General features: G+C 37.7%; 1 protein-coding gene and 1 long non-coding RNA gene across 2 annotated transcripts; both read left to right on the forward strand.

Moving 5' to 3' along the window:
* Positions 1-23: 23 nt before the first annotated feature.
* Positions 24-564, forward strand: LOC145822754 (uncharacterized). The gene is made up of 2 exons (XR_014364448.1): positions 24-89; positions 360-564. It is a non-coding gene; the product is annotated as an uncharacterized LOC145822754 (long non-coding RNA).
* A 16726-nt stretch (positions 565-17290) lies between these two features.
* LOC145821803 (uncharacterized) lies at positions 17291-19618 on the forward strand. The gene is made up of 5 exons (XM_082918376.1): positions 17291-17578; positions 18159-18395; positions 18558-18674; positions 18808-19023; positions 19154-19618. Exons 1-5 carry the CDS (start codon positions 17291-17293, stop codon positions 19616-19618), a joined length of 1323 nt encoding a protein of 440 aa, XP_082774502.1.
* Positions 19619-26118: the final 6500 nt, after the last annotated feature.

Consider the following 26118-nt stretch of genomic DNA (forward strand, 5'->3'; position numbering starts at 1 on the left):
ACCACAAAGATGTTTCAGCTAGCATTCAACAATAAGCATTCAAGATGCTTCTCTCTTCTTGGGAATGAATGAGGATGATGCTACAAACTGTAAGTTTCTAGTCTTTCTTGTGTTACAAACTGTATTCAACAATAAGCATTCAACATTGGCCCAGATTTTTGGTTGGATTCAAATTTGAAAAGCATTTTTATTTTTATTTTTATTTTTTCTTTATATGTATTTAGTGCTTCTTGGTATGTGATAAAATCTTCTTGTTAGTGCTTCTTCAAGTTTTAAGTACTATTTATAAGTATTGGGTACGAATTCTTCAATTTGTGTTTATTTTAGTGAATCTCATTACAGTTTATGTTATGATGCAGGCATGTAGACCAGTGAAGACTACAACTTTAATGCTAAGACATGATTTTTGTATATATGTTAGTTTGTGGTTAATGTTAAGACATGATTTTTGGATATATGTTAGTTTGTGGTTAACGTTTTGGATTTTGGATATGTTAATTTTGTGGGTAATGGTGATTGGATATTAATTGAATGAGAAAGTGAATTAATGCTTCATTACAACTATTTGAATGGGAGTTGTTATTTTATATTAGTGTTATTACAGATATTTTTTTAGTTCAATCAAATAAAGTTAGTACAATTTCCCAAAAAAAAAAAAAAAAAAAAAGGATATAACGGCGTTTTTACAAATGCCTCTGAAACCTTACATATTAACGGTCGTATTTGTTTAAAAAGATATGACGGCGTTTTTCAAAAAACGTCGCTAAATATCGTCAGTGACGTCAGCGTGCGTTTAGGAGGACATTTGGCGGCGTTTTTAAAAACGCCGCCTATATTAATATCACGACGTTTTTAAAACGCCATAAAGCTATAGCGACGGCCGCGTCATCGGCGTTTGGTGTTAAGCGTCACAAAAAGAATTGGTGGCGTTTTTGGCACTTTTAGCGGCGTTTTTTAAACGCCACTAAAAGCTGAATTTTCTGCAGTGTTCCTACCATATTTTGATAATTTGAGTCATTCATATTATAGAATTTGTTGAGTATATTATCCATATAAAAAAATGAAAGTAATCTAACAAGTATAACCCCACGATCAAGCTGAATAATAATCTTAAAAAATTATTAAAATTGTGTTACCCGTTTATTTTCCTAAATATAGACGTGGTCTTGTTGTGGGTTATAAATGACTAATTAACTTGAATTTTTTTCATGGATGGTCTATTCAACGAACCCTATTGAACGATTTGGATCATTAAAATAAATTCAAGATATGCCTTCACAAACTTACAACCCGATGCTATGCCTATAAGTCACAACACCTACCTCATTCCCAAGATATTGTCACATATTTGTTAGAAGAGTTTGCTTCTTCACATCTCCCTTGGAGTAAATGTTTCCATTCTTGGATCCAATGGAAGTTAAGTTGATCAAATCATCTTTGGGAGAACCATCTTGCTTAATGAAGCTATGCTGAGCCTTGATATATTTAATCACCTAGTGATTGCCCACTCAAAAGAAGAAGACAGACATCTTAGGGAAGAGAAACATCCAAGGGATGCTCATCAACAGGAAAAGATGTCGTTAAACAAGACCTTGGAAATGAATTTACCATTAATCCTACCTCTACTTTTGAAAATACAAGCCAAGAAGGCTATGATAGAAGCAAGACAGATATTAAGGATTGGGAAGATAGAGTATCAAATGACTTGCATGAAGAACAAAAAAATTAGGAGTTTAGTTGTTCACCTATGAAGCACGAGTACTCCGAAAATGGTGTCGTATGAGTACTGGGTACTTACTGCGTACTGGTACGGCGGTACACGTATCGAGTATATAATGATTTTAGTTTTAACCTAACCCTTTTAATTATTTTTGGATCCAAGAACCCATGTATTTAACTGTTGTTCAGCTTATTTCTATCTTGTTGTTTGTTGGGGTTGGCTATTGGGAGTTTTGGTTTTTTTTTTTAAACAGGTTGGGAAGTTCGTTTTTCAAATAGTTGTTGGCCAGATGTTGGCTTGTTCACTCAAGTGACCATTCCTGCGCTTGAGCGGTCTTTTATAATCTACAAAACTATTGAGAGTTTGATATCTTCACTCGAGCAACCTTTCTTGTGCTCGAGCAATCTATTACAAGTCTGAACTACTGTGAGGGGGTCATTGTGCGCTCGAGCAGTGGTTTTGATTGCTCGAGCGGCGCCACTTGCTGTATCTGTCGCTCGAGCGACCATTCATGCACTCTAGTGGTCTTTGCATATATCAGTCCGAGAGGAAGCCATTTTTAGTCACTTTTTCATGTCGTTCTCTCTCTAAACATTTCAAAACCCTAGATCTATCTTCTCTCTCTCTAGTTCTTGAACTCTTGCACCAAATACTCTCAATCCGTGAGTTTCCTCACCTTAGTCCTTTGGAGAAAAACGTTGAGCACGTTGAGGGCTTCGTCTAATCATAGCATCTAATGTTTTGACACAATCAAGTTCTACCCATCTTTTTTTCGTGTCTTCTACTTTGAGGTAGGGATTTCTTTAAGTTTTTTATATGATTTTTAGCTCAGTTATTTGTACTTTGAAAAGGACTATTTATTTAGAAATTTTTGGTAAAACCTAGGGTTTGGTTTGAAATCAAAAGAGGGGTTTTCCAAATTGATTCTTGAAAATGGGTGTGGGAATATGGTTATGGATCAGTTGTGTTGAAATGATGGAAATCTTTTCCTGAAATTGATTTTCATAAATAAAGGCGTTTTGCCCTAATTTTGGATATTTGAAATTGTGAAAGGAAAATGAAAAATGATGTTGGTTATTGTGAAATTAGAATAATGGTTATGTTAATGAAAATGGTGGAGTTGGATATGTAATATCACTCCCAATGTAAATGATGAAATTGTATCTTTTAATTGAAAATTATCTAATGTATATAGATAATTGTTTTGGGCTATCAGTAGAGGATAGTCTTGATTGTTGTAGACATTACATGGGGATTAGGTTGAATTGAAACTTATTTCTCATCCATTGTGCATTGAGCATCATTACACATTGAACATTGTAAATGTATTGGTTTTGAGAAAAATAGGTGAATATCGTGATGAATCTAGTTAGGGGTGTGGTTGTGGTTTTATTATGTTGGCATGTGTGTCCTTGGTGAAAGTCTAGAAACCCATGCGGTTAGGTGCTGATTCTTCTAGTTAGCACCAGTAAAATGGCTTTAGTAGTGCTTGCATAGCCTACTCGCAGACACGTACCTAGAGATTCGTAGTGTATTATAACCACTGCCCTATGTTTTGTTATAAAAATATTATTTTCATGAATTAAATTATACTCTGGCATTGCATTGTTTTGAGATGGAAAACAAGGAATATTTGACAAATGGTAAAGATTCATAAACTATGTTAGAGTATCTCTACTGGACTTTAGCTCACCCTATGTGGGAAACAATTTTCAAGTGCTGATAATATGTCTCCACCAAGGACATAGCTTGGGAGGACTTGGAGCTTAAGGCTTTTTTTTTGGCTTCTTTATGTAATTATTTTTTATTAAAACTCAGGCTTTACATGTATTGAGTTTAAACTTATTTTGTTGTAACCAAGCATCGTCTTGAAAAGTTGTAGCCATTAGGGCATTTCATTGTTTGGTTTTATTTTCCTTTTTACTCTCGTATCCATGCCATATGCTATAGATTCAGAATCTAGGATTTGTGAATATATATTGCATATGTCATCTTTTGTAATCATCAAAGGTAAAATAAATAGAAGATGTGAGATTGTTGGTTAATTGTAGCACTGGCAACAAATGGGTTATTGTTTTTTATTTCGGGGTGTTACAACTTGTTATTAGAGCTACCTGGTTTTAATACTTTGGGATCATAGGAAGTGGTTATTACCGTAATGAGTTCTCTTGCTAGACAATATTACGAACAAACTTGGTATGCTATGTGATAACATACTTATGTGACTAAATGCGTATGGGATTTAATTTCTTAGATATTGATTAGATCTACGAGTTTCTAGAAGTTTAGTTAAAAAAGCACATGATCACTACTAATTCTAATTGGAACTCTGGCAATGTCGCAGGACGGTCACTATCTAGAAAGAAAATTTGTTTATGTAATTAAGTGCTTAGGTGGAGTGAATTATTCTAATTGGAACTCTGGCAATGTCGCAGGACGGTCACTATCTAGAAAGAAAATTTGTTTATGTAATTAAGTGCTTAGGTGGAGTGAATTAATTGTTGTCCACCGCATTAGGACGTGAGTGAATTAGCTTCCGCACATTTGTAAATGTGCTAACATGTTGTGTTACCTTTATTAGGATGTTAGGATGTGGACGTGGACGTAGACGAGGACGTGGTAAGCCTAGGTGGCAGGAGGTGCCGTTACCGGATGAAATTCTGACACAAGAGGAAAGAGTTGGTCAAGCCAATATGACTGAGCCAGCACGTCAGCAAGCTATAAGCGCTTTGGCCCGACAAATGGTTAGTGCTTTGCGAGAATCTATGAACATTCTCAAGGCTGAGAATCAATTCTAGGCCCATGTTGCTCAGACGGGGCCATATTTTCTGAAGAGGGAGTTCTTCCGATCAAATCTAGATGAGTTTTTGGGGATCGGAAATAGCTACTGAAGGTATATGAGTGGCTAGAATAGATGGTGAAGACATTCGAGATGCTTGGCATCAGTGACAACAGCTTGAGAGTGACCTTGGCATCCTTCCAGCTAAAGGGAGATATGGGTCAGTGATGGAAGTATACGGGTTGGCGTATTGGATTGACTTGAGAGGCCTTTGTCAATGCCTTCTACAACAAGTTCTTGCCTCCCACTACTAGGGAGAAGTTGAGGGATCAGTTCATGAAGCTCAAGAAGCTGAACACACATGTAGTAGAGTATAAGGCAATTTTTACTAGTCTCTCTAGATTTGCAACAGAGCTGGTGGCGTCTGAGGAATGCCGATGTGTTGAGTTTGAGAAGAAGCCGAGGACCAGGCTCTTATTTGAGGTGGTCGGGTCTATAATTAGGGATTACGGTCGTCTTGTGGAGATGGCGACTCACTTAGAGACTGTGATTCAGATGGAGGAGAAAAGGATGAGGAGCTCCAAACAAAGGAGTCAAGAGGTTTAAGGAGAGACGAGCGACAACAAGAAGCAAAGGGGCTCTACCCCACAGTAGTCCTAGGCAGTACAGTTCAAATCCAATTTTCCTGTACCGAGTTTTGGTTAAGAAAAGAGTAGTCAGGGTGGGATCACTTGTTTTAAGTGTGGTCAACTGGGCCACAAGTCTGTAGTTTGCCCGCAGAGAAGAGAAGGGCAGCAGTCTGCGTTGTTAGTGGCTCATTCTCAGAGCCAGAGTCAGGGAAGAGGGAAGCTGTCTACCAGTTATCAATGTGGGCATTCGGGGCACTTGAGAAGGTTTTTTCCTCAAGCAGGTGGCACATTTGGTGCGTCTGGTTCAAGGCAAACGCAAAGCCATCAACCTACTTAATCAGTACAAGCCTTAAGGGCCACTCAGAGAGCCTCTTTGGCTTAGTCAGTTTATCAGTCTTATGCTCTGTGGGGTGAGTAGGTGGAGCAGAGTCCTACGAGATGTGTGTATGTTGTTACCACGCCAGATCAGTTGGCAGCACCCTTTGTTTTGAGAGGTAACTTCTTGTTGTCTTATTATATTGCCAATTTATTAATTGATACTGGTGCATCTCACTCTTTCATTTCATCTGCATTTGCATTAGTTTTGGGGTTAGAGGTGGCTTAGTTAGCGTCTCTACTCGAGGTAGAGTCTTCAGTTAGGTGTAAGGTTTACTTGGACCGGAGATGTCGTAGTTGTGAAATAGAGGTTGCCAGGTGCCAATTTCTTTTTGCATTTGTGTTGTTAGACATGTTGAGTTTCAATGTCATTTTAGATATGGATTGGTTATCCTTGTATCGAGCTACTATAGATTGTTATCATCAGAGAGTTACAGTGTGCACCTCGAGTGGTGACTTTTTATTTTCTGGGGGATCGAGCTGATAGGGTCTTATCGCTAGTCTATGACCCTCGCGGTAAGGGCAAGCTTAGTTGTCTCCTTTCAACTCTTCAGGGTAGTGAGAGTGATATGGTCCGAGTTGAGTTGCCGAGGATAGTTTGTGAATACCCAGACATCTTTCCTGGGGATCTTACTAGTTTGCCACCCCACCGAGAGGTCGAGTTCTCCATTGACTTAGTGCCTGGAACAACACCGATTTTCATGGCACCGCATAGATTTGCACCTGCCGAGTTGTATGAATTGAAGATTCAACTCCAAGAGCTGTTAGATAAGGGCTTCATTCGCCCTAGTACATCATTGTGGGGAGCACCGGCTCTCTTTGCTAAGAAGAAAGATGGCACTTTGCGTTTGTGTATAGATTACCGGAAGTTGAACCGGGTAACTGTTAAGAACAAGTACCCATTACCTTATATAGATAATTTGTTTGACCAGTTAAAGGCGTCTTTTTGTTTTTCCAAGATTGATTTGAGATCGGGTTATCACTAGTTGAGGGTGAAGGAGGAGGATATTTAGAAAATGACATTCTGTACGCGGTATGGCCACTACGAATTCTTAGTGATGCCTATTGGGCAAACCAATGCACTGGCTTTGTTTATGGATTTGATTAATCAAATTTTTCATGAGTTCTTAGACCGTTTTGTGGTTGTTTTTGTTGAGGACGTCTTGATCTACTCACCCTCCGAGAAGGAACACGAGGAACATTTGTGAATTGTACTTGAGTTACTTAGAACCCACTGTCTGTATGCTAAGTTCAGGAAATGCAAGTTCTAGGTTAAAGAAGTTAAGTTCCTAGGCTATGTGGTATCCAAGGAAGGAGTGACGATAAACTCTTCTAACATAGAAGCGATAAAAGATTAGGAACAACTTAAGAACACCTTTGAGATTGGCCTCACTGTTGACTAGATTAACAAGGAAGGGGGTCAAATTTGTGTGGAGTGAGATTTGTGAAAAGTTGTTTCAAGTGCTTAAGGTTAGACTCACCACTACACCAATATTGATTATTCCGGAGAGGGGTTGGGGCTATTCAGTTTATTGTGATGTGTCTCTAGAAGAGTTAGGTTGTGTGTTAATGTAAGAGGGGAATGTGGTAGCCTACAGTTTGAGGCAGTTGAAAACTAATGAGAGAAATTATCACACTCACAACTTAGAGCTTACGGCAATAATTTTTTCCTTAAAAATCTAGAGGCATTGCTTATATGGTGAGAGGTTCAAGGTGTTCTCTAATCACAAGTGTTTGAAGTCTCTATTCTTATAGAAAGATTAGAATTTGAGACAGAGGAGATGGATGGAGCTTATGAAGGATTATGACTTTAAGTTGCACTATCATTTGGGGAAGACCAATGTAGTGGGCGACGCTTTGAGTAGAAAGTCTATAAGTAGTGTAGCTAGTATTGTCATCTGCGAATGGGAGATGTTGGGTGCTATTGGCAAGTTCAATTTGTATTTGGGCGAGTCCGTTGAGTCAGCTGTCTTGTTTACTATAGTTACACAACCTACACTTGTAATCCAAACTATAGAAACACAAAGGGGTGATCACGAGGTAAAGGCTATCCGAGGAAAAATATCCAGTGGAAAGGTAAAAAAGGGCTTGAATATGTATTCTGACTCTAGTGTAAGGTGTTTGAACTGTCTTTTCCTGCCAAAATCTTGTATGGATAAGGTACTCTGAGAGTTTCACCATTCGCTCCTTGCGGTACACCCAGGAGGTACGAAGATGTACCATGACCTCAGCCTCCAGTTTTGGTGGAGGGGGATGAAGAGAGACGTAGCCTTGTTTGTTTCGAGGTGCCTCACTTGTCAGCAAGTGAAGGCCAAGCACCAGCAACCAACGGATTTGTTGTAACCCTTACCTATAGTCAAGTGGAAGTGGGAGCATATCACGATGGATTTTGTTTTGGGTCTTCCGAGGACTCAACGGGGTAGTGACGTTGTATAGGTGATAGTCGACCGGTTAACTAAGTCAGCACACTTTGTACCTATGCGCACGAGTGACTCGGTAGATTATCTTGCCAACCTTTATGTTAGGGACATAGTTCGACTTCATGGGATCCTTGTGACTATTGTTTCGGATAAAGATCCACAATTTACAACTCGATTATGGCAGAGCCTACAGAATGCCTTGGGCACTGGATTGACGTTTAGCACCGCCTATCATCCTCAGACTGACGGGCAGTTCGAGTGGACCATTCAGATCTTAGAAGACAAGCTTTGGGGTTGTATTCTTGGTTTTACGAGGTCGTGAGGGAGGCATTTACCTTTAGTGGAGTTTGCCTATAATAACAGCTTTCAGGCGAGTATTGGTATATCGTCGTTTGAGGCCTTGTATGGCCGACCCTATAGGTTTCTAGTGTGTTGGGCCGAAGTGGGTGACACACCTATGTTAGATCTTGAACTAGTTCGGGAAACGACTGAGAAAGTCGCGCTTATCTGTTAGAGGTTGGCTTTGGCTCAGAATCACCAGAAGAGCTATGCCGATAGTAGGAGGAGATCGTTGCCTTTTGAGATAGGAGATCACATGTTCCTAAAGATATCATCGAGGCGAGGTTTGATGAGGTTTGGGAAGAGGAAAAAGCTGTCTTCTAGATTTATTAGCCCTTTGAGATTCTAGAGCGAATCGGGAAGGTAGCTTAACATTTGGACTTACCGTCCCAACTATCTGGGGTAGATGAGGATGCCTTATATGAGGAGAGACCGGTACGAGTTTTAGACTCGCGAGACCAAGTCTTTCAAGGCAAGACTATCCCATTGGCTAAAGAGTTGTGGTAACACCACAGGGTTGAGGAGTCAACTTGGGAGCGTGAGACAGAAGTCCGTGAGAAGTATTCAGACCTATTTGTTGACATTTGAAACTTATGTGGAAAAAAAAATTGTAAATGTTGTAATATATGAACATGGTATATGTTTTGGGGAAGTTAAACTATGATAATTTGTGTTAAAAGATTTGGTGTATCCTTATTACAAATTTGGATGTAAGGAAATTGTTTCATTTTCTTTTAATGAATGTTGAATTTAAATTTCGGGAAAGAACTTCCTTAAGGAGGGGAGACTATAAGGATTCTGGTTTTAACTCGACCCTTTTAATTGTTTTTGGATCCGAGAACCTGCATATTTAACTGTTGTTCAGCTCATTTCCATCATGTTGTTTGTTGATTGGCTATTAGGAGTTTTGGTTATGTTTGAGACAAGTTGGGAAGTTAGTTTTTCAAAGTATTATTGCCCAAATGTTGGCTTGTTCGCTTTGGAAGTTAGTTTTTCAAAGAGTTGTTGCCCAAATGTTGGCTTGTTCACTCAAGCAACCATTCCTGCGCTCGACCGATCTTTTATAGTCTGCAAAACTACTAATAGTTTGATATTTTCGCTCAAGCGGTCTTTTTTGCTCTCAAACGATCTTTTACATGTCTAAACTATTGGGAGGGGGTCATTATGAGCTCGAGTGATGGTTTTGGTCACTCGAGCGGTGTCACTTATTGTGTTTATTGCTCGAGCGACCATTCATGCGCTCGAGCGGTCTGTGCGTATATCAGTCCGTGAGAAAGCCATTTTCAGTCACTTTTTCATTTCTTTCTCTCTCATAACAATCCGAAACCCTAGATTTATCTTCTCTCTCTCTAGTTCTTGAACTCTTGTACCAAATACTCTCAATCCGTGAGTTTCCTCACCCTAGTCCTTTGGAGAAAAACGTTGAGCACGTCGTGGGCTTCATTTTAATCGGAGCATCTAGCGTTTTAACACCGTCAAGTTCTACCCATCTTTCCTTCATGTCTTCTATTTTGAGGTAGAGATTTCTTTGACTCTTTTATATGATTTTGAGCTTAGTTATTTGTTCTTTGAAAAGGGTTATTTATTTGGGAATTTTGGGTAAAACCTAGGGTTTGGTTTGAAATCAAAAACATGGTTTCCCAAATTGACTCTTGAAAATGGGTGTAGGAATATGGTTATGGATTAGTTGTGTTGAAATGATAGAAATCTTTTCTTGAAATTGATTTTCATAAATAAAGGGGTTTTGCCCTAATTTTGAATATTTGAAATTGTGAAAGGAAAATAGAAAATGATGTTGGTTATTGTGAAATTGGAATTCTAGTTATGTTGATGAAGATGATGGAGTTGGATATGTAATATCACTCCCATTGTAAATGATGAAATTGTATCTTTTGATTGGAAATTAGCTAATGTATAGAGATATATGCTTTGAGCTATCGGTGGAGGATGGTCTTGATTGTTGTGGACATTGCATAAGGATTAGGTTAAATTGAAACTAATCTCTCATCCATTGTACGTTGAGCATCATTACACAATGAATATTGTAAATGTATTAGTTTTGAGAAAAATGAGTGAATATCGTGGCGAATCTGGTTAGGGGGTGTGGCTGTGGTTTTATTATGTTGGCCTGTGTATCCTTAGTAAAAGTCTACAAACCCACGCAGTTAGGTGTCGATCCTTCTGGTTAATACCGATAAAATGGCTTTGGTAGTGCTATTGTATATCCTACTGGCAGACACGTACCTAGAGATTCCCAGAGTATTGTATCCATTGCCCTGTTTTCTGTTATAGAAGGATTATTATCATGAATTGAATTATATTCTGGCATTGCATTGTTTTGATATGGAAAACAAGGAACATTTGACAAATGGCATGCACATGCATTCACCTTATCATTTTGCTAAGATTCATATATTGTGTTAGAGTATCTCTATTGGGTTTTGATTGACCCTATGTGGGAAATAATTTTCAGGTACTAATGATATGCCTCCGCCAAAGATATAGCTTGGGAGGACTCGGAGCTTAAGGCTACCTTTTTGGCTTCTTTATGTAATTATTTTTTTATTAAACCTTGAGATTTACATGTATTAAGTTTAAACTCATCTTGTTATAATCAAGTATCATCTTAGAAAGCTGTAGGCATAGGGCATTTCATTATTTGGTTTTATTTTTCATTTTACTCTTGTATCCATACCATATACTATAGATTCAGAATTTAGGATTTGTGAATATATATTGCATGTGTCATCTTTTGTAATCATCAAAGGTAAAATAGATGGAAGATATGAGATTGTTGGTTAATTGTAGCACTAGTAACAAATTGGTTAATGTCATTTATTTTAGGGTGTTACAGGGTACATCGAATACATGTCGGGTACGACAAGTACGTTTCGATACATTGTAGGTACAACATAGGTACGGCGAAGTGACTTTTTTTTTTTTTTTTTTTTACAGCTGCTAAAATTTGTTGGAACCTTTATTCTTCTTCTTTCAACTTTGAAAATCATCAAGCAATTTATTTCCAACACCCTTTACCCATGAGTCATGGTTTTACTCTCTTTTGCATCATGTTTTAGACAATCAAAAAAGAAAAAGAAAGAATTATATTCTTATTTAAATAAGTTATTCACTTTTTAGTTTTGATATTAAAACTTTGATTTATATGTTGGATGTTTAGCTATAAATTTTAAAAAAAAAATGGTGTATCCCAACCGCACCTGTACCCTACTTTTTTAATAATTTACCGGCAGGATTGCTTCAACCCCTTCCAATCTCGAAGTGGAAGTGGAAACATTTAACTATGGATTTCATCATGGGTTTACCGCGAACACCTCAAGGTATGGACTCTATATGGGTCGTTGTGGACCGGTTAACTAAATCCGCTCATTTCCTACCTATGAAAACTCAATACAATGCGGATAAACTTGCTGTGATTTACGTGAATGAAATTGTAAGGCTCCATGGTGTTCCAGTCGCAATTGTGTTCGACAGGGATCCGAAATTTGTGTCAAGATTTTGGCAAAGCCTACAGAATGCTATGGGAACATAATTGAAATTCAGTACCGCCTTTCACCCTCAGACAGATGGGCAATCTGAGAGAACAATACAAACCTTAGAAGACATGCTAGCAATGTGTGTTTTGGACTTCCAGGGAAGTTAGGAAACTCATCTACCGTTGGCGAAGTTTGTGTAGAATAATAGTTTCCATTCAAGCATTGGAATGGCACCTTATGAAGCCTTATATGGAAGACCATGTCGCTCCCCTGTGTGTTGGGCCGAAGTCGGAGATATATCGTTGTTGGGGCCTGAAATTGTACAGTTGACGACAGAGAAGATTAAAACTATTCGAGAAAGATTGAGAACCGCTCAAAGTAGGCAAAAGAGTTATGCAGATCACCGACGAAGAGATTTGGAATTTGATGTAGGTAATCATGTTTTTGTGAAAGTCACTCCGATGAAGGGACACCAAAGATTCGATAAAAAGGGTAAGTTAACACCCCGATATGTTGGTCCATTCCAAATTCTAGAAAAAGTGGGTTCGGTGGCCTATCGAGTTGCTCTTCCACCAAGTATGGGCGAAGTGTATAATGTATTTCATGTGTCTATGTTACGAGGTTACCTCCCAGATCTCTCCCATGTCATAGATTACCACCAAATCACTTTGGATGATAAATTAACCTATGAAGAGAAACCAATTCGAATTATAGACCGGCAAGTGAAACAACTACGGAATCGGGTAATTCCAATGGTAAAAGTCGAATGGCAGGAACATTATGGGACATAAGCTACTTGGGAAAAAGAAGAGGAAATGCAACACCAATATCCGAAATTATTCCTATCATAAGGTAAAGCAAGTTTGGGGGACCAAACTTATTTAAGGAGGGGAGAGTCTAATAACCCGACCCTCTTATATGCCTAATGGTATGCTTTCAGTCTCTTATTATATGTGTAATTATATGCTTAATGTGAAATTCCATGTAAAATTAAGTTTAATTGTGTGAATTATATGACTATGGATTTATATCTGTCAATTGTGTGAAAAATCTGTTACAATTGTGACGTTTGGATTAGTAATTGGGAGCCTTAGAAGCACGATAACCCGAAATCGACTTTATAATTGTGGTGAGCGTGATTTTTAGATCATGATATGAATTTTTATAAAAATTTGATTCGTAATGATTAAATTGATTTATTTGTGGTCAACCCTTAGTTAAGCTTTCTAAACCCTTAACTTGGTAACTTCCTATCGCAAAAGAAATATCTCCTGAGAATGAGAGAGTGCTAGAGAGGAATAGAAATGAGAAGAGGCTTCAACAAGGAGAAGATTGAAGGAATTGAGAAGAGTTGTAGAGATTTGAGATCAAGGTAGGAATAACCCACCAAAAATAACCTCTCTAATTGATTTGAGTTGGAACTTCTTTTCCATTCATGAAAACTAGGGTTTATAATTAAAGCCAAGTGTATGGTAATTGGTTAATTGGAAGAATACTTCTTGTTTTAGGTTGTTTTGGAATTATTTTGAGCTATATGGAGGAGAATTGCATCTCATCCTTTAGTTTTGCATGTTGGAACTCACCTATGCAACTGGATGGTTAAATATTTGTTTGCTTAGACAAATAAAGCTAGAAATCTAAGGGAATTGAGTCGTGTACATGAATTTGGAGAGAATGAAGACCTAATTAAACTTGTGATTCATGTTAGTGTGATGTTATATCATAATATTGCATTGAATTCCTCTATTTTGTACCTTATGATGTGTTGACCTAGTTGGAGGTTTGTCTTGGTTCAGACTGCTCAAAACAGGGGTTGCGACCACACGTGCGGGGCTCACAGCAGCACGTGCGGAAAATAGGGAAGTACGAGTTTGAAGTTCTGAAATAAATGCACGTGCAAAGGAGGACTCCCGCACGTGCGGCCCACCTTCTCGCACGTGTGGTGGAGGACTTCTGCACGTGGGGCCTAAGAGGAAAAATTATGTGTGTTTCTTTTCTTCTATTAGACCCTCTGGGATTATTGAAATGTGTATTTGAAGCTTTTAAAATGCTTATAATTAAATGAAAGTTGAACGAATCAGATATTGATTAAAAAAGGAAAAAACTAAAGAAAAGTGACTAATTTATGAGTTGCATGTTGTGTGTAGGTCATGTATAGGAAATGAATATTGCTCCCCCATAGCACTGTGAGTAATAGTAGTGTAGTGATATGTTTCACTTACTTTTGATAATTATCGTTAGCATTCTGTTACTCGTGTATGGGTTGTGTCTCGATATGGTGAACAATTGGAAAACTTGTATGTAATATTGAGCAATGGTATTCTTATGGACCCGAGGTTGTTCCGTTTTGTTATTGATGGGCCCGAGGCCGTTCGGATATAAGCTACTTCTTGTTGACAGCCCTAGGGCTGACGGAGATGGTGACATGCCGATGTCTCATCAACCCTAATATGATTTGAATTATTTATGACTCATGGCCTAAGGCCGAGGGAGGTGGTGTACATGTCGATGTTCTACCTACCCTCCAATGTTCCAAACAGCTGTCGATATGTTGGGCCTAAGGCCATTTTGTATGATATTGGGCCTGAGGCCATTCTATATGATATTGGGCCCAAGGCCATTTTGGGAATGAATGCAAAACCAGGACAAGCATGTGAATTATACGTTTACATACGGTGTGATTTTTGTTTATTCATACGAATTGCTTGCATGTTATTATTCACTGAACCCCGCTCACTCTGTGTTATGTATATCTATGTAGGTAATCAGCTCGGAGGCCAGTCTTAGTCCAGCCCTAACAGCTCTTTTGTCAACCCTGCTGTGTCCAATCAATTAAATGAAGCCTATTTATTTCGTAGAGTTCCTTTCATGGCACATAACGTTGGGTCACTAGTACTTTTGTCAAATGTCGATAAACATGTATAACTTTTCACCCTTTAATGTTTTGGTTATACCCCTAGTTATGGGGTTGGAATTGTATATGCATGTATGTCGTTGTCACTTACGTATATGCTACGTTATGTGTTGGGTTATGTGATGAAATGTTTTGTGATCCTGGCATTTAAACACTGCTCAATGGATGTCATTTTAGATTAATATTTGCTTCCATTCAGGCCCCGGTGTTACGTGGTATTTTTGCTATTTGATTATTTGGTTTTGAGACCCATCATTGGGTCGGTCATACCCAAACTTTTATGGGCAAGTTTGGGGCGTGACAAGTGGTTTCAGAGCACAAGTTGCTATCTCACACACGAATCCATTGAGCTTTAGGATGTATAGAAAAGACTTAAGTTCCATGCATGATACTTTTGATGCATACTAAGTGAGCGATAGCAACACGACTTGTACATGTAATATCTACTGACAAGTATTTTGAAATGGTTATTATTCATGTTTGTTTGTGTACCTCTTGTGTCTATTATAATTGATTGTTATGTAGATCATGGTGAGAACAAGGATGGATGATCCAGAGGATTCTACCTCCGCATTGCTAGACAGAATGGAAAGAATGATTGTGGAAATTGCAAAAACTCTACGACAACAACAACAGCAGCAACAACCACCACCGCCACTGGTACCTCCACCTGTGGTGCAAGATCATCATGCTGAGGATCGAACCATCACTCTTGCGAAATAATTTAAGAAAATGAAGCCACCTTTATTTAAGGGGGAATCAATCTGATGAAAGCAAAGGCATGGGTGTTGGGCGTAGAAAAGTTATTTGAGGTGTTTCCGTGCACTAAAGCTTAGAAGGTACAACTGGCTGCTTTCACTCTCGAAGATGAAGCACGTAGGTGGTGGATGCTCACAAGAATTGAACATCAAGGGTTGACTTGGGCCCGATTTCTGGAACACTTTTATGATAAGTATTTTCCGCAGTGTATGCGAGATAAGAAGGTGACTGAGTTTGAAACTTTGAGACAAAGGAACAAGACTGTTGCGAAGTATGAAGCTCAATTTGCGGAACTAGCCCGTTTTACACCTCACATGGTGGACACGGACTACAAGAAGGCGAGGAAATTCGAAGGGGGATTACGAAATGCTATTCTCGATCGAATCAATGTATTGAAATTACCTACATACGTTGACGTGCTGGAAAGGGCAGTCATGGCAGAGGGAACTATTGCTGTGCAGAGTCAGATTTCTGAGTGGAGAGGAAAGAGATAGAATACTCAAATACCAAGGGCACCAACAATTCCACCAAATAAGAAACTGAATTCGGGAACTTCGAGTGCTTCCACCCCTACTCGAGATTCAGCCCACATTTGTCCAGATTATGGAAAGAGACACCGTGGGACTTGCTATCGGCTAACCGGGGCATGTTTTAAGTGTGGCAAAACGGGCCATTTGGTAAGGGATTGTCCTCAATGAGATCGGCAAAATAGGAATAGAACTACTATAAGTTCGGCAAGTTCAACAAGTTCAACACCAGCTCCAAGCACAAAGTCAGTTGCAAAATCCACCAATGTTAAAGACACCGCTAGACAATGAAGAGTGTTTGCATTGGTTCCGGGCGATGTGCAAAATGTTGAAGTGGTAGTATCAGGTACATTTACTATTCATGGTCACTCTGCTCATGTGTTATTTGATTCAGGTTCTACCCACTCCTTTGTGTCAAAAACATTTGTCCACAATTTAAATAGACCTATAGAACTACCACCTTATGTGTTGTGTGTGTCTTCACCTTTGGGGGATTCTATGGTTTGTACATCTATTTATTTTGCCTGTGAACTCCTAATTAGGGATGTCTGGGTATATGCCAACTTGTTACCTCTTGATATGACTCACTTCGATATCATTTGGGGAATGGACTAGTTAAGCGAGTATCATGTGACTATTGATTGTATGTCTAAGCAAATCATTTTTCGCCTTCCGGGATAGCCAGAGTTTATTTTTAAGGGGCATGGAGTGATTTCTCTACCTTATTTAATTTCTGCAATGAAGGCATGCAAATTATTACAAAAAGGGTGCTAGGGTATTTATGCAGCGTCTTGAAGGGGAAATTAGTGAATGCGTGTATTGACATAATTCCAATTGTTCGTGAATTTTCGGATGTTTTTCTGAAGGAGTTACCAGGGGAATTAGTGGATCGTGAAATTGAGTTTACAATTGAAGTGGTGCCAGGAACTCAACCCATTTCTAAAACTCCTTATAGGATGTCACCGATTGAGATCAAAGAGTTGAAGCTTCAGTTGCAAGATTTACTTGACAAAGGGTTCATACGCCCGAGCATTTCTCTTTAGGGCGCACCAGTCCTCATTGTGAAAAAGAAAGATGGAACCTTTCGGTTGTGTGTGGATTACAAGGAGCTTCATAAAGTAACAATCAAGAATAAGTACCCATCGCCTAGGATTGATGATTTGTTTGACCAGCTACAAGGGGCACAAGTCTTTTCAAAAATTGATTTACGATCTGGGTATCACCAATTGAAGGTTAGAGCTAAGGATGTTGAGAAGACTGCTTTTTGAACCCGATACGGTCAATATGAGTTCTTGGTTATGCCCTTTGGAGTTACCAATGCACCAACAGCATTCATGGATTTAATGAATCGTGTCTTCAAGCCTTACCTAGATGAGTTTGTAGTAGTGTTTATCGATGACATCCTCATTTGTTCAAAAGATGCGGAAGCTCATGAAAGCCATCTTCGTTTAATTGTTCAAACGCTTCAAGATAATAAATTGTATGCAAAGTTAAAGAAATGTGAGTTTTGGCTACATGAAGTGGGGTTCTTGGGACATATTCTAACGAAGGAGGGCATTTCTCTTGACCCACACAAGATTGAAGCCATTGTGAGTTGGGCAACCCCTACTAATGTGACCGAGGTGCGTAGTTTCTTGGGATTAGCCGCGTACTACTGAAGGTTTGTTAAAGATTTCTCCAAAATTGTCGTGCCACTTACCCAATTGACTCAGAAGGGTGTATTGTCTAAATGGTCAGAACAGCGGGAATCTGCCTTCTAGGAATTGAAAACAAAATTAACTACAGCACCGGTTCTTGCCTTACCATCTGGTACCGAAGGATTTGTGATCTACAATGACACATTTTATAAAGGGCTAGGTTGTGTACTTATGCAAAATGGGAGGGACATTGCCTATGCCTCTCGTCAACTTAAACCCCATGAAAAGAACTACCCCACACATGATCTTGAGCTAGCAGTAGTGGTCTTTGCTTTAAAAATATGGCGACACTATTTTGTATGGCACTACATGTGAAATCTTCACCGATCATAAGAGCCTTAAGTATCTTTTTACCCAAAAGGAGTTGAATATGCGACAGCAACGGTGGTTGGAACTTATTGAGGACTATGATTTGCAAATTCATTACCATCGCGGTAAAGCCAATACAGTTGCAAACGCTCTTAGTTGAAAAGGTATGGGAAACTTGGCAAGTTTGCTCATGCAGCGGAAGGAATTATCACTCGAATTGGAAATGATGAACATAGACATTGTGACACATAAACGGGATGCTATGGTAGCAGCAATATTAGCCCAACCAACACTAATCGAAGAAATCAATCAACGACAGATGGAAGATGAACTTTTAAGGAAGATCAGTGATGAGATGGAAACAAAACCAAGACCTAGATTTGAGCTTGCAAATTCAATGCTAAAATTTCAAGGCAGGTTATGTGTTACTAATGTATCAGAAATTAAGAAGAACCTAATGGAAGAAGCACATGCCTCAAGATTTTCAAAACATCCCGGAAGTACCAAGATGTATCGAGTTTTAAAGAAAAATTTTTGCTGGCCGAATATGAAGAAAGAAATTGCGGAATTCGTTTCGAGATGTTTGCAATGTCAGCAAGTAAAGGTAGAGCACCAAAGTCCGGCAGGATTGCTTCAACCCCTTCCAATCCCGGAGTGGAAGTGGGAACATTTAACTATGGATTTCATTATGGGTTACTGCAAACACCTTGAGGTATGGACTCTATATGGGTCGATGGACTGGTTAACTAAATCCGCTCATTTCCTACCTGTGAAAACTCAATACAATGCGGATAAACTTGTTGTGATTTACGTGAATGAAATTGTAAGGTTCCATGGTGTTCCAGTCTCAATTGTGTCAAATAGGGATCCGAAATTTTGTCAAGATTTTGGCAAAGCCTACAGAATGCTATGGGAACAGAATTGAAATTCAGTACTGCCTTTCACCTTCAGACAAATGGGCAATCCGAGAGAACAATACAAGCCTTAGAAGACAAACTACGAATATGTGTTTTGAATTTCCAGGGAAGTTGGGAAACTCATCTACCGTTGGTGGAGTTCGGGTACAATAATAGTTACCATTCGAGCATTGAAATGGCACCTTATGAAGCCTAATATGGAAGACCACGTCGCTCCCCCGTGTGTTGGACCGAAGTCGGAGATAGATCATTGTTGGGGCCTGAAATTGTACAGTTGACGACAGAGAAGATTAAAACTATTCGAGAAAGATTGAGAACCGCTCAAAGTAGACAAAAGAGTTATGCAGATCACCGACAAAGAGATTTGGAATTTGATGTAGGTAATCATGTTTTTGTGAAAGTCACTCCGATGAAGGGACACCAAAGATTCGATAAAAGGGGTAAGTTAACACCCCGATATGTTGGTCCATTCCAAATTCTAGAAAAAATGGGTTCGGTGGCCTATCGAGTTGCTCTTCCACCAAGTATGGGCGAAGTTTATAATATATTTCATGTGTCTATGTTACGAGGTTACCTCCCAGATCTGTCCCACGTCATAGATTACCACCAAATCACTTTGGATGATAAATTAACCTATGAAGAAAAACCAATTCGAATTTTAGACCGGCAAGTGAAACAACTACGGAACCGGGTAATCCCAATGGTAAAAGTCGAATGGCAGGAACATTATGGGACATAAGCTACTTGGGAAAAAGAAGAGGAAATGCGACACCAATATCGGGAATTATTCCTATCGTAAGGTAAAACAAGTTTGGGGGACCAAACTTATTTAAAGGGGGGAGAGTGTAATAACCCGACCCTCTTATATGCTTTATTGTATGCTTTCAATCTCTTATTATGTGTGTAATTATATGCTTAATGTGAAATTCCATGTAAAATTAAGTTTAATTGTGTGAATTATATGACTATGGATTTATATCTGTCAATTGTGAGAAAAATCTATTACAATTGTGATGTTTGGATTAGTAATTGGGAGCCTTAGAAGCGCGATAACCCGAAATCGACTTTATAATTGTGGTGAGCGTGATTTTTAGATCATGACATGAATTTTTATAAAAATTTGATTCGTGCTGATTAAATTGATTTATTTGTGCTCAACCTTTAGTTAATCTTTCTAAACCCTTAACTTGGTAACTTCCTATCACAAAAGAAATATCTCCTGAGAAGGAGAAAGTGCTAGAGAGGAACAGAAATGAGAAGAGGCTTCAAAAGGAGAAGATTGAAGGAATTGAGAAGAGTTGTAGAGATTTGAGATCAAGGTAGGAATAACCCACCAAAAATAACCTCTCTAATTGATTTGAGTTGGAACTTCTTTTCCATTCATGAAAACTAGGGTTTATAATTAAAGCCAAGGGTATGGTAATTGGTTAATTGGAAGAATACTTCTTGTTTTAGGTTGTTTTGGAATTATTTTGAGCTATATGGAGGAGAATTGCATCTCATCCTTTAGTTTTGCATGTTGGAACTCACCTATGCAACTAGATGGCTAAATATATGTTTGCTTAGACAAATAAAGCTAGAAATCTAAGGGAATTGAGTCGTGTACGTGAATTTGGAGAGAATGAAGACCTAATTAAACATGTGATTCATGTTAGTGTGATGTTATATCACAATATTGCATTGAATTCCTTTATTTTGTACCTTATGATGTGTTGACCTAGTTGGAGGTTTATCTTGGTTCGGACTGCTCAAAACAGGGGTTGTGACTACACGTACGGGGCTCATGGCCGCACGTGCGGGAAGCACCACCGCACATGCGGGGCTCACAGCCGCACGTGTGGAAAACAGGGGAGTACAAGTTTGAAGTTCTGAAATAAATGCACGTGCGGAGGAGGACTCCTGCACGTGCGGCCCACCTTCCCGCACGTGCGGTGGAGGACTTCCGCATGTGCAGCCCAAGTGGAAAAATTCTGTGTGTTTCTTTTCTTTTGTTAGACCCTCTGGAATTATTGAAATGTGTATTTGAAGCTTTTAAAATGCTTGTAATTAAATGAAAGTTGAACGAATCAAATATTGATTGAAAAAGGAAAAGACTATAGAAAAGTGACTGATTTATGAGTTGCATGTTGTGTGTAGGTCACGTACAGGAAAAGAATATTACTCCCTACAGCACTGTGAGTAATAGTAGTGTAGTGATATGTTTCGCTTACTTCTGATAATTGTCGTTAGCATTCTGTTACTCGTGAATGGGTTGTGTCTCGATATGGTGAACAATTGGAAAACTTGTGTGTAATATTGAGCAATGGTATTCTTATGGACCAGAGGTCGTTCTGTTTTGTCATTGATGGGCCCGAGGCCATTCGGATATAAGCTACTTCTTATTGACAGCCCTAGGGTTGAGGGAGGTGGTAACATGCCGATGTCTCATCAATCCTAATATGATTTCACTTATTTATGACTCATGGCCTAAGGCCGAGGGAGGTGGTGTACATGTCGATGTTCTACCTACCCTCCAATGTTCCAAACAACTGTCGATATGTTGGGCCTGAGGCCATTCTGTATGATATTGGGCCCAAGGCCGTTTTGGGAATGAATGCAGAACAAGGACAAGCATGTGAATTATACGTTTACATACGGTGTGATTTTTGTTTATTCATACGAATTGCCTCCATGCTATTATTCACTGAGCCCTGCTCAATCAGCTCGGAGGCCAATCTTAGTCCAGCCCTAGCAGCTCTTTTATCGACCTCGTTGTGTCCAATCAATTAAATGAAGCCAATTTATCTTGTAAAGTTCCTTTCATGGCACATAACGTTGGGTCACTTGTACTTTTGTCCAATGTCGATAAACATGTATAACTTTTCACCCTTTAATGTTTTGGTTATACCCCCAGTTATGGGGTTGGAATTGTATATGTATGTATGTCATTGTCACTTATGTATATGCTATGTTTTGTGTTGGGTTATGTGATGAAATGTTTTGTGATCCTGGCATTTAAACACTGTTCAATGGATGTCATTTTAGATTAATATTTGCTTCCGTTCAGGCCTCGGTGTTACGTGGTATTCTTGCTATTTGATTATTTGGTTTTTAGACCCATCATTGGGTCGGTCATGCCCAAACTTTTAGGGGCAAGTTTAGGGCGTGACAAGTGGTATCAGAGCACGAGTTACTATCACACACACGAATCCATTGAGCTTTAGGATGTCTAGAAAAGACTTAAGTTCCATGCATGATACTTTTGATGCATACTAAGTGAGCGATAGCAATGCGACTTGTACATGTAATATCTACTGACAAGTATTTTGAAATGTAATATCTAATGTTTTGACATCCCATCTTTCCTGTATGCTGCCATCCACGCCTGTAGCCAATTAGCAGGAACCCCATTGTTCTTTTTTGTCTCCTGTAAATAAAAGACAGATAAAACAAAACATTAGAGTAATATCAAACAAAAAATTCTGAGAATGACAACGTTCATAGAATAGAACAAGGTACAAGTACATGGCAGTAAACTCATAGAATAATGATCATTTCAGCAAAAACCAAACTGCAACATTTGATTTGAAATAAGATAATGCTAAAGTCATGGCCTTTTTTATGGTTTCATGCTCACTATTCATTTCTCCTCTTGTAAAATAAAACAATGATGGCAAAGTGTATAAACAATTTAGAAAATAAAATAAAATACTTTTAATTGATGTGAGAGAATAATTATACCTCCACTCGAACTACTGAGAAAGGCTTTCAGCCTATTCTATGATATAATGTCTTTTTCTTCTGGATTTTTCTATGCTTCTTGCTTGATTTCTGTCAAATATGAAATTTATTTAAGATATTATAAAAAAATTATCATATATAAACATTTTTTCATATGAATAAAATTATACCGATGTACTCTGAGTGCCCCAATAGTAGACCAAGGCCCACCACTTATCCTCATATACTCTATCTGGTCGATGATCCAACCTCTTTACATCATTCTTGAAGGGTTTGTATCCCATTTTTTCACTCTACTATTCTAGTCTCTCAATTTCTTCCCAAATGAACCCATTATTGTTCTCTTCATGCATTCATCTGCATTCGTATGTGCCTGCATTACAATTTTACACACTTGTAATATGCAATCAAAACGTTGATTTTTCTCTATTTTTTACACTGCACCTTTTCGACTTATATACTTTAAGTTCAGTGACATATTTCATATTAAATATTCGTATTTACCTTTATCTCTATCCATATGTTATCTTTGTTTTGTTCTGGGACATAATGCCAAGTCGTACAAGTGAGTGGTGCAAGACTCCGATCTCGTGCCAAAATGCCAAAATGTGACGCAAGGGATGTGTATCCTTCAATTACTTGATTCAACGCATTTGAAACAACATTAAAACGCCATCTTCACTAGAACCCCATGGACTATGCACATATGTGGGACCCCTCGTCTGCGTTTGTATGGCTTGACTTGAGCTAGGATCTATAAAACAATGTTATGCAGCCATCATTTATTCTAAATCATCGCAAATTGGATTCATACTCTTGATAAAAAAAAAAAATACTTGAATTCACATTGAGCTTATAAAACATTTCAATAACACTAAAATAATGATCACAAAAAATAGCCTTTCAAAGTTTATGCGTACCAACTGAAATTGAACTATGTGATATACTACCGCTACGTGATGTGGTAGGAAGATTGCCTGGTGGATGCCATGATGTCATGGATCGAGTATGACTCTCATCTTGAGTGTGGCCTAAGTCTCATCTGAACTAGAACTACTAGAGCTTGACTGCTCACTCTCACTAGAAGAACTGTCAGAGCTAGAACTCATAGATAATCTATTAAAAAAAAAAAAAAAAAAAAAAAAAAAAAAAAAAAAAAACAAACTAAACATAAGAGTAAGAACATGATAATCTATAAAGAAACTACAAACATCCACTACAAGAAAAAGAGTCTTTGGTGATGAAAACTAATGACGAAAATAAATTTTACCACGAAAGACATACCTTTTAGTGAGAAAAATGATATTTCGTCTCCAAATGTACCATTTTTAGAGAGAAAAATAAAATTTCATCACCAATCTATACAAATTATAAAAAAATTAGGTGATGAAATTATTTTTCATCATTATTTTTAGTTTTTTGTCACCGAAAATTTTCCTGCTAATTTTTTTGGATGGCGCCAAAATTTTGAGACTTTTGGTGAGGAAAAAATTAGTCACAAATTACAAAATTATTAGTGACAAATATATTTTTGTCACCAAAAAATTTTTAATATTTTGATATCATTTAGTGAGAAAATCTATTTTCGTGGTCAATAATTTTGTCTTTTAGTGAGAAAATAATTTTGTCACCAATTTTGGAGGGAAAATTGAGAGGCAATGAAAAACAAAATAGGCTATTATTTTTTTTTCCCACTATAATGACCCAAAATTTTAAAAAAAGAAGAAGTAGAAGTGAGTGCATAAATTAATTGAGCAGTGTTTGGATTGGATTTCTGTGTAAAATTCTGTATTAAAATACTTTTTAAATACATTTAAATTATGTGCAACTAAAAAGTATAAAGCATTGACGAAATATAAATAATAAAAAAAATTCACTAAACATAAATGACAATTTTTTAAAAAAAATTAAAAAATCAAACCAAACATAACTTTTAAAATGTTGAGTTTTTTAGATAAAATTTTTTATTTAATAAGAAAAATTTTTCTTCACAAAAAAAGCCAAATATTTTGGCGCCATACGAAAATTGAACGCACTTAAAATTAGTGATTGGTGACAAAAATTATTTTGTCCCAAAAAAATTTATTACTCCTGAAAAGAACAATAAAATGATAAGTTTTGGAGAGAGAGAGAGAGAGACGCTCTCTCTGAAGCAGATAAAAGAAACGACGGAGAGGGAAGAATCCGGCCGGAAGGGGAACGACAGAGAGATGAGAGAAACGAAATCACCGCGGAGGGACTCGATGAAGAAAACTCTCTCCCTTCAACTAGGTTTGGAACCTATTTGTTCTAGGGTTAAGATTTGGAGATTTGAAAAGAAAAAAGTGTTTTTGATTTGGAGATTTCAATTGAAAAAATAAAGTTTTGATTGAGGACCTAAAAAATTAGTTTTAGGTTTTGATTGTATAAAAGAAATTATTTTGTTGAATATAAAATTTTAATGTGTTTGTTGAATCTAAAACATGTGATTGTATAAAAATTGATGAAATCCCCAAATCATGTTATAGGAGCTGTTATAATGCTTCATGGTCTGAAGCTATTCAATATGGCCTATTTGATTAGTTAAAGTTTCTTTTGAAATATATATATACACATGTCATTCATTCTAGAGGCATGTGAGATTTTGTTGGACCTTTATTTAGTTCTATTCCCTTCATAATACATGTGGAAAATTACTATTATAAATTTATGAGGAAATAAAGTTAGATGTTTAACTATATATTAAAATACTAACAAGCCAATATTTATATACATCATTAAGATGTGTTTTTTTTGAGTTTTGTTAAAAGATGAGCACTATCAAGTAATGTTGGTTTTAGTGTATCAAAGAACTTTATAGATGGGTTTTAAAAGAAATCAGTTTTACATTAGCAATTCAAAGGGTTAGAAAGCTTATGGGTTGGGGTTATGGAATTCTGATGCTTCAACTGTAGCTCAAGACATGTGATTGAAATCCAAATCCTTTATTTTGGCTTGAAATCAGAGAGAATGTAGCTGCTATAGAAGTTGAATGAGAGAGGAGTAGCTTGTGTCATTTGACAATTTGTTAACCTGCCAGTCTTTCTATCTTAATCGAGGAGCTCAAAATCCACCTGTTGCCTTCCCAATGGGGAAATAAAAACAAAGGAGTTTACTTTTTTTGGATTCTGTAAAGAAAGACCTATGTTGTCAATATGACCTGATCCAAATGTGGAATAGAAGCTTGTTTTATTAAGTTGTTCTTCCACATACTAGACTTGGTTTGACTTTTACATTTATGGATATGACTATTGTGGGCATACAAAAATCATGTTCTAATAACTTTAGAAGTGGCATCTCTAATTACCTATACTTGGTTGGCTTACATTGCTTATACCTGATTTGCTATTATAGTTATCATTGCTTTGCATCTTTATTGGATCTTAATTCTTATATATCTGTTCTTCATTCTGTTAATTATTTTTAAATGTTTTCTGAAAATTCCAATGTGAGAATTTTTTTAGTTGAGGTGCCCTCTATGTTACACGGACTCTTTGAAAT

The sequence above is a fragment of the Camellia sinensis genome, chromosome 3 (genome assembly GCF_055761805.1).
Source record: "Camellia sinensis isolate YWXY chromosome 3, ASM5576180v1, whole genome shotgun sequence".
NCBI lineage: Eukaryota > Viridiplantae > Streptophyta > Magnoliopsida > Ericales > Theaceae > Camellia > Camellia sinensis.

Coding starts and splice junctions, on each gene's coding strand:
- LOC145821803 (XM_082918376.1), top strand. CDS start 17,291: ATGGATTTAATGAATCGTGTCTTCAAGCCTTACCTAGATGAGTTTGTA. Junction 18,675..18,807: donor GTTACTGCAAACACCTTGAG/GTATGGACTCTA, acceptor ATGGTGTTCCAG/TCTCAATTGTGTCAAATAGG. Junction 19,024..19,153: donor CTACCGTTGGTGGAGTTCGG/GTACAATAATAG, acceptor GAAATTGTACAG/TTGACGACAGAGAAGATTAA.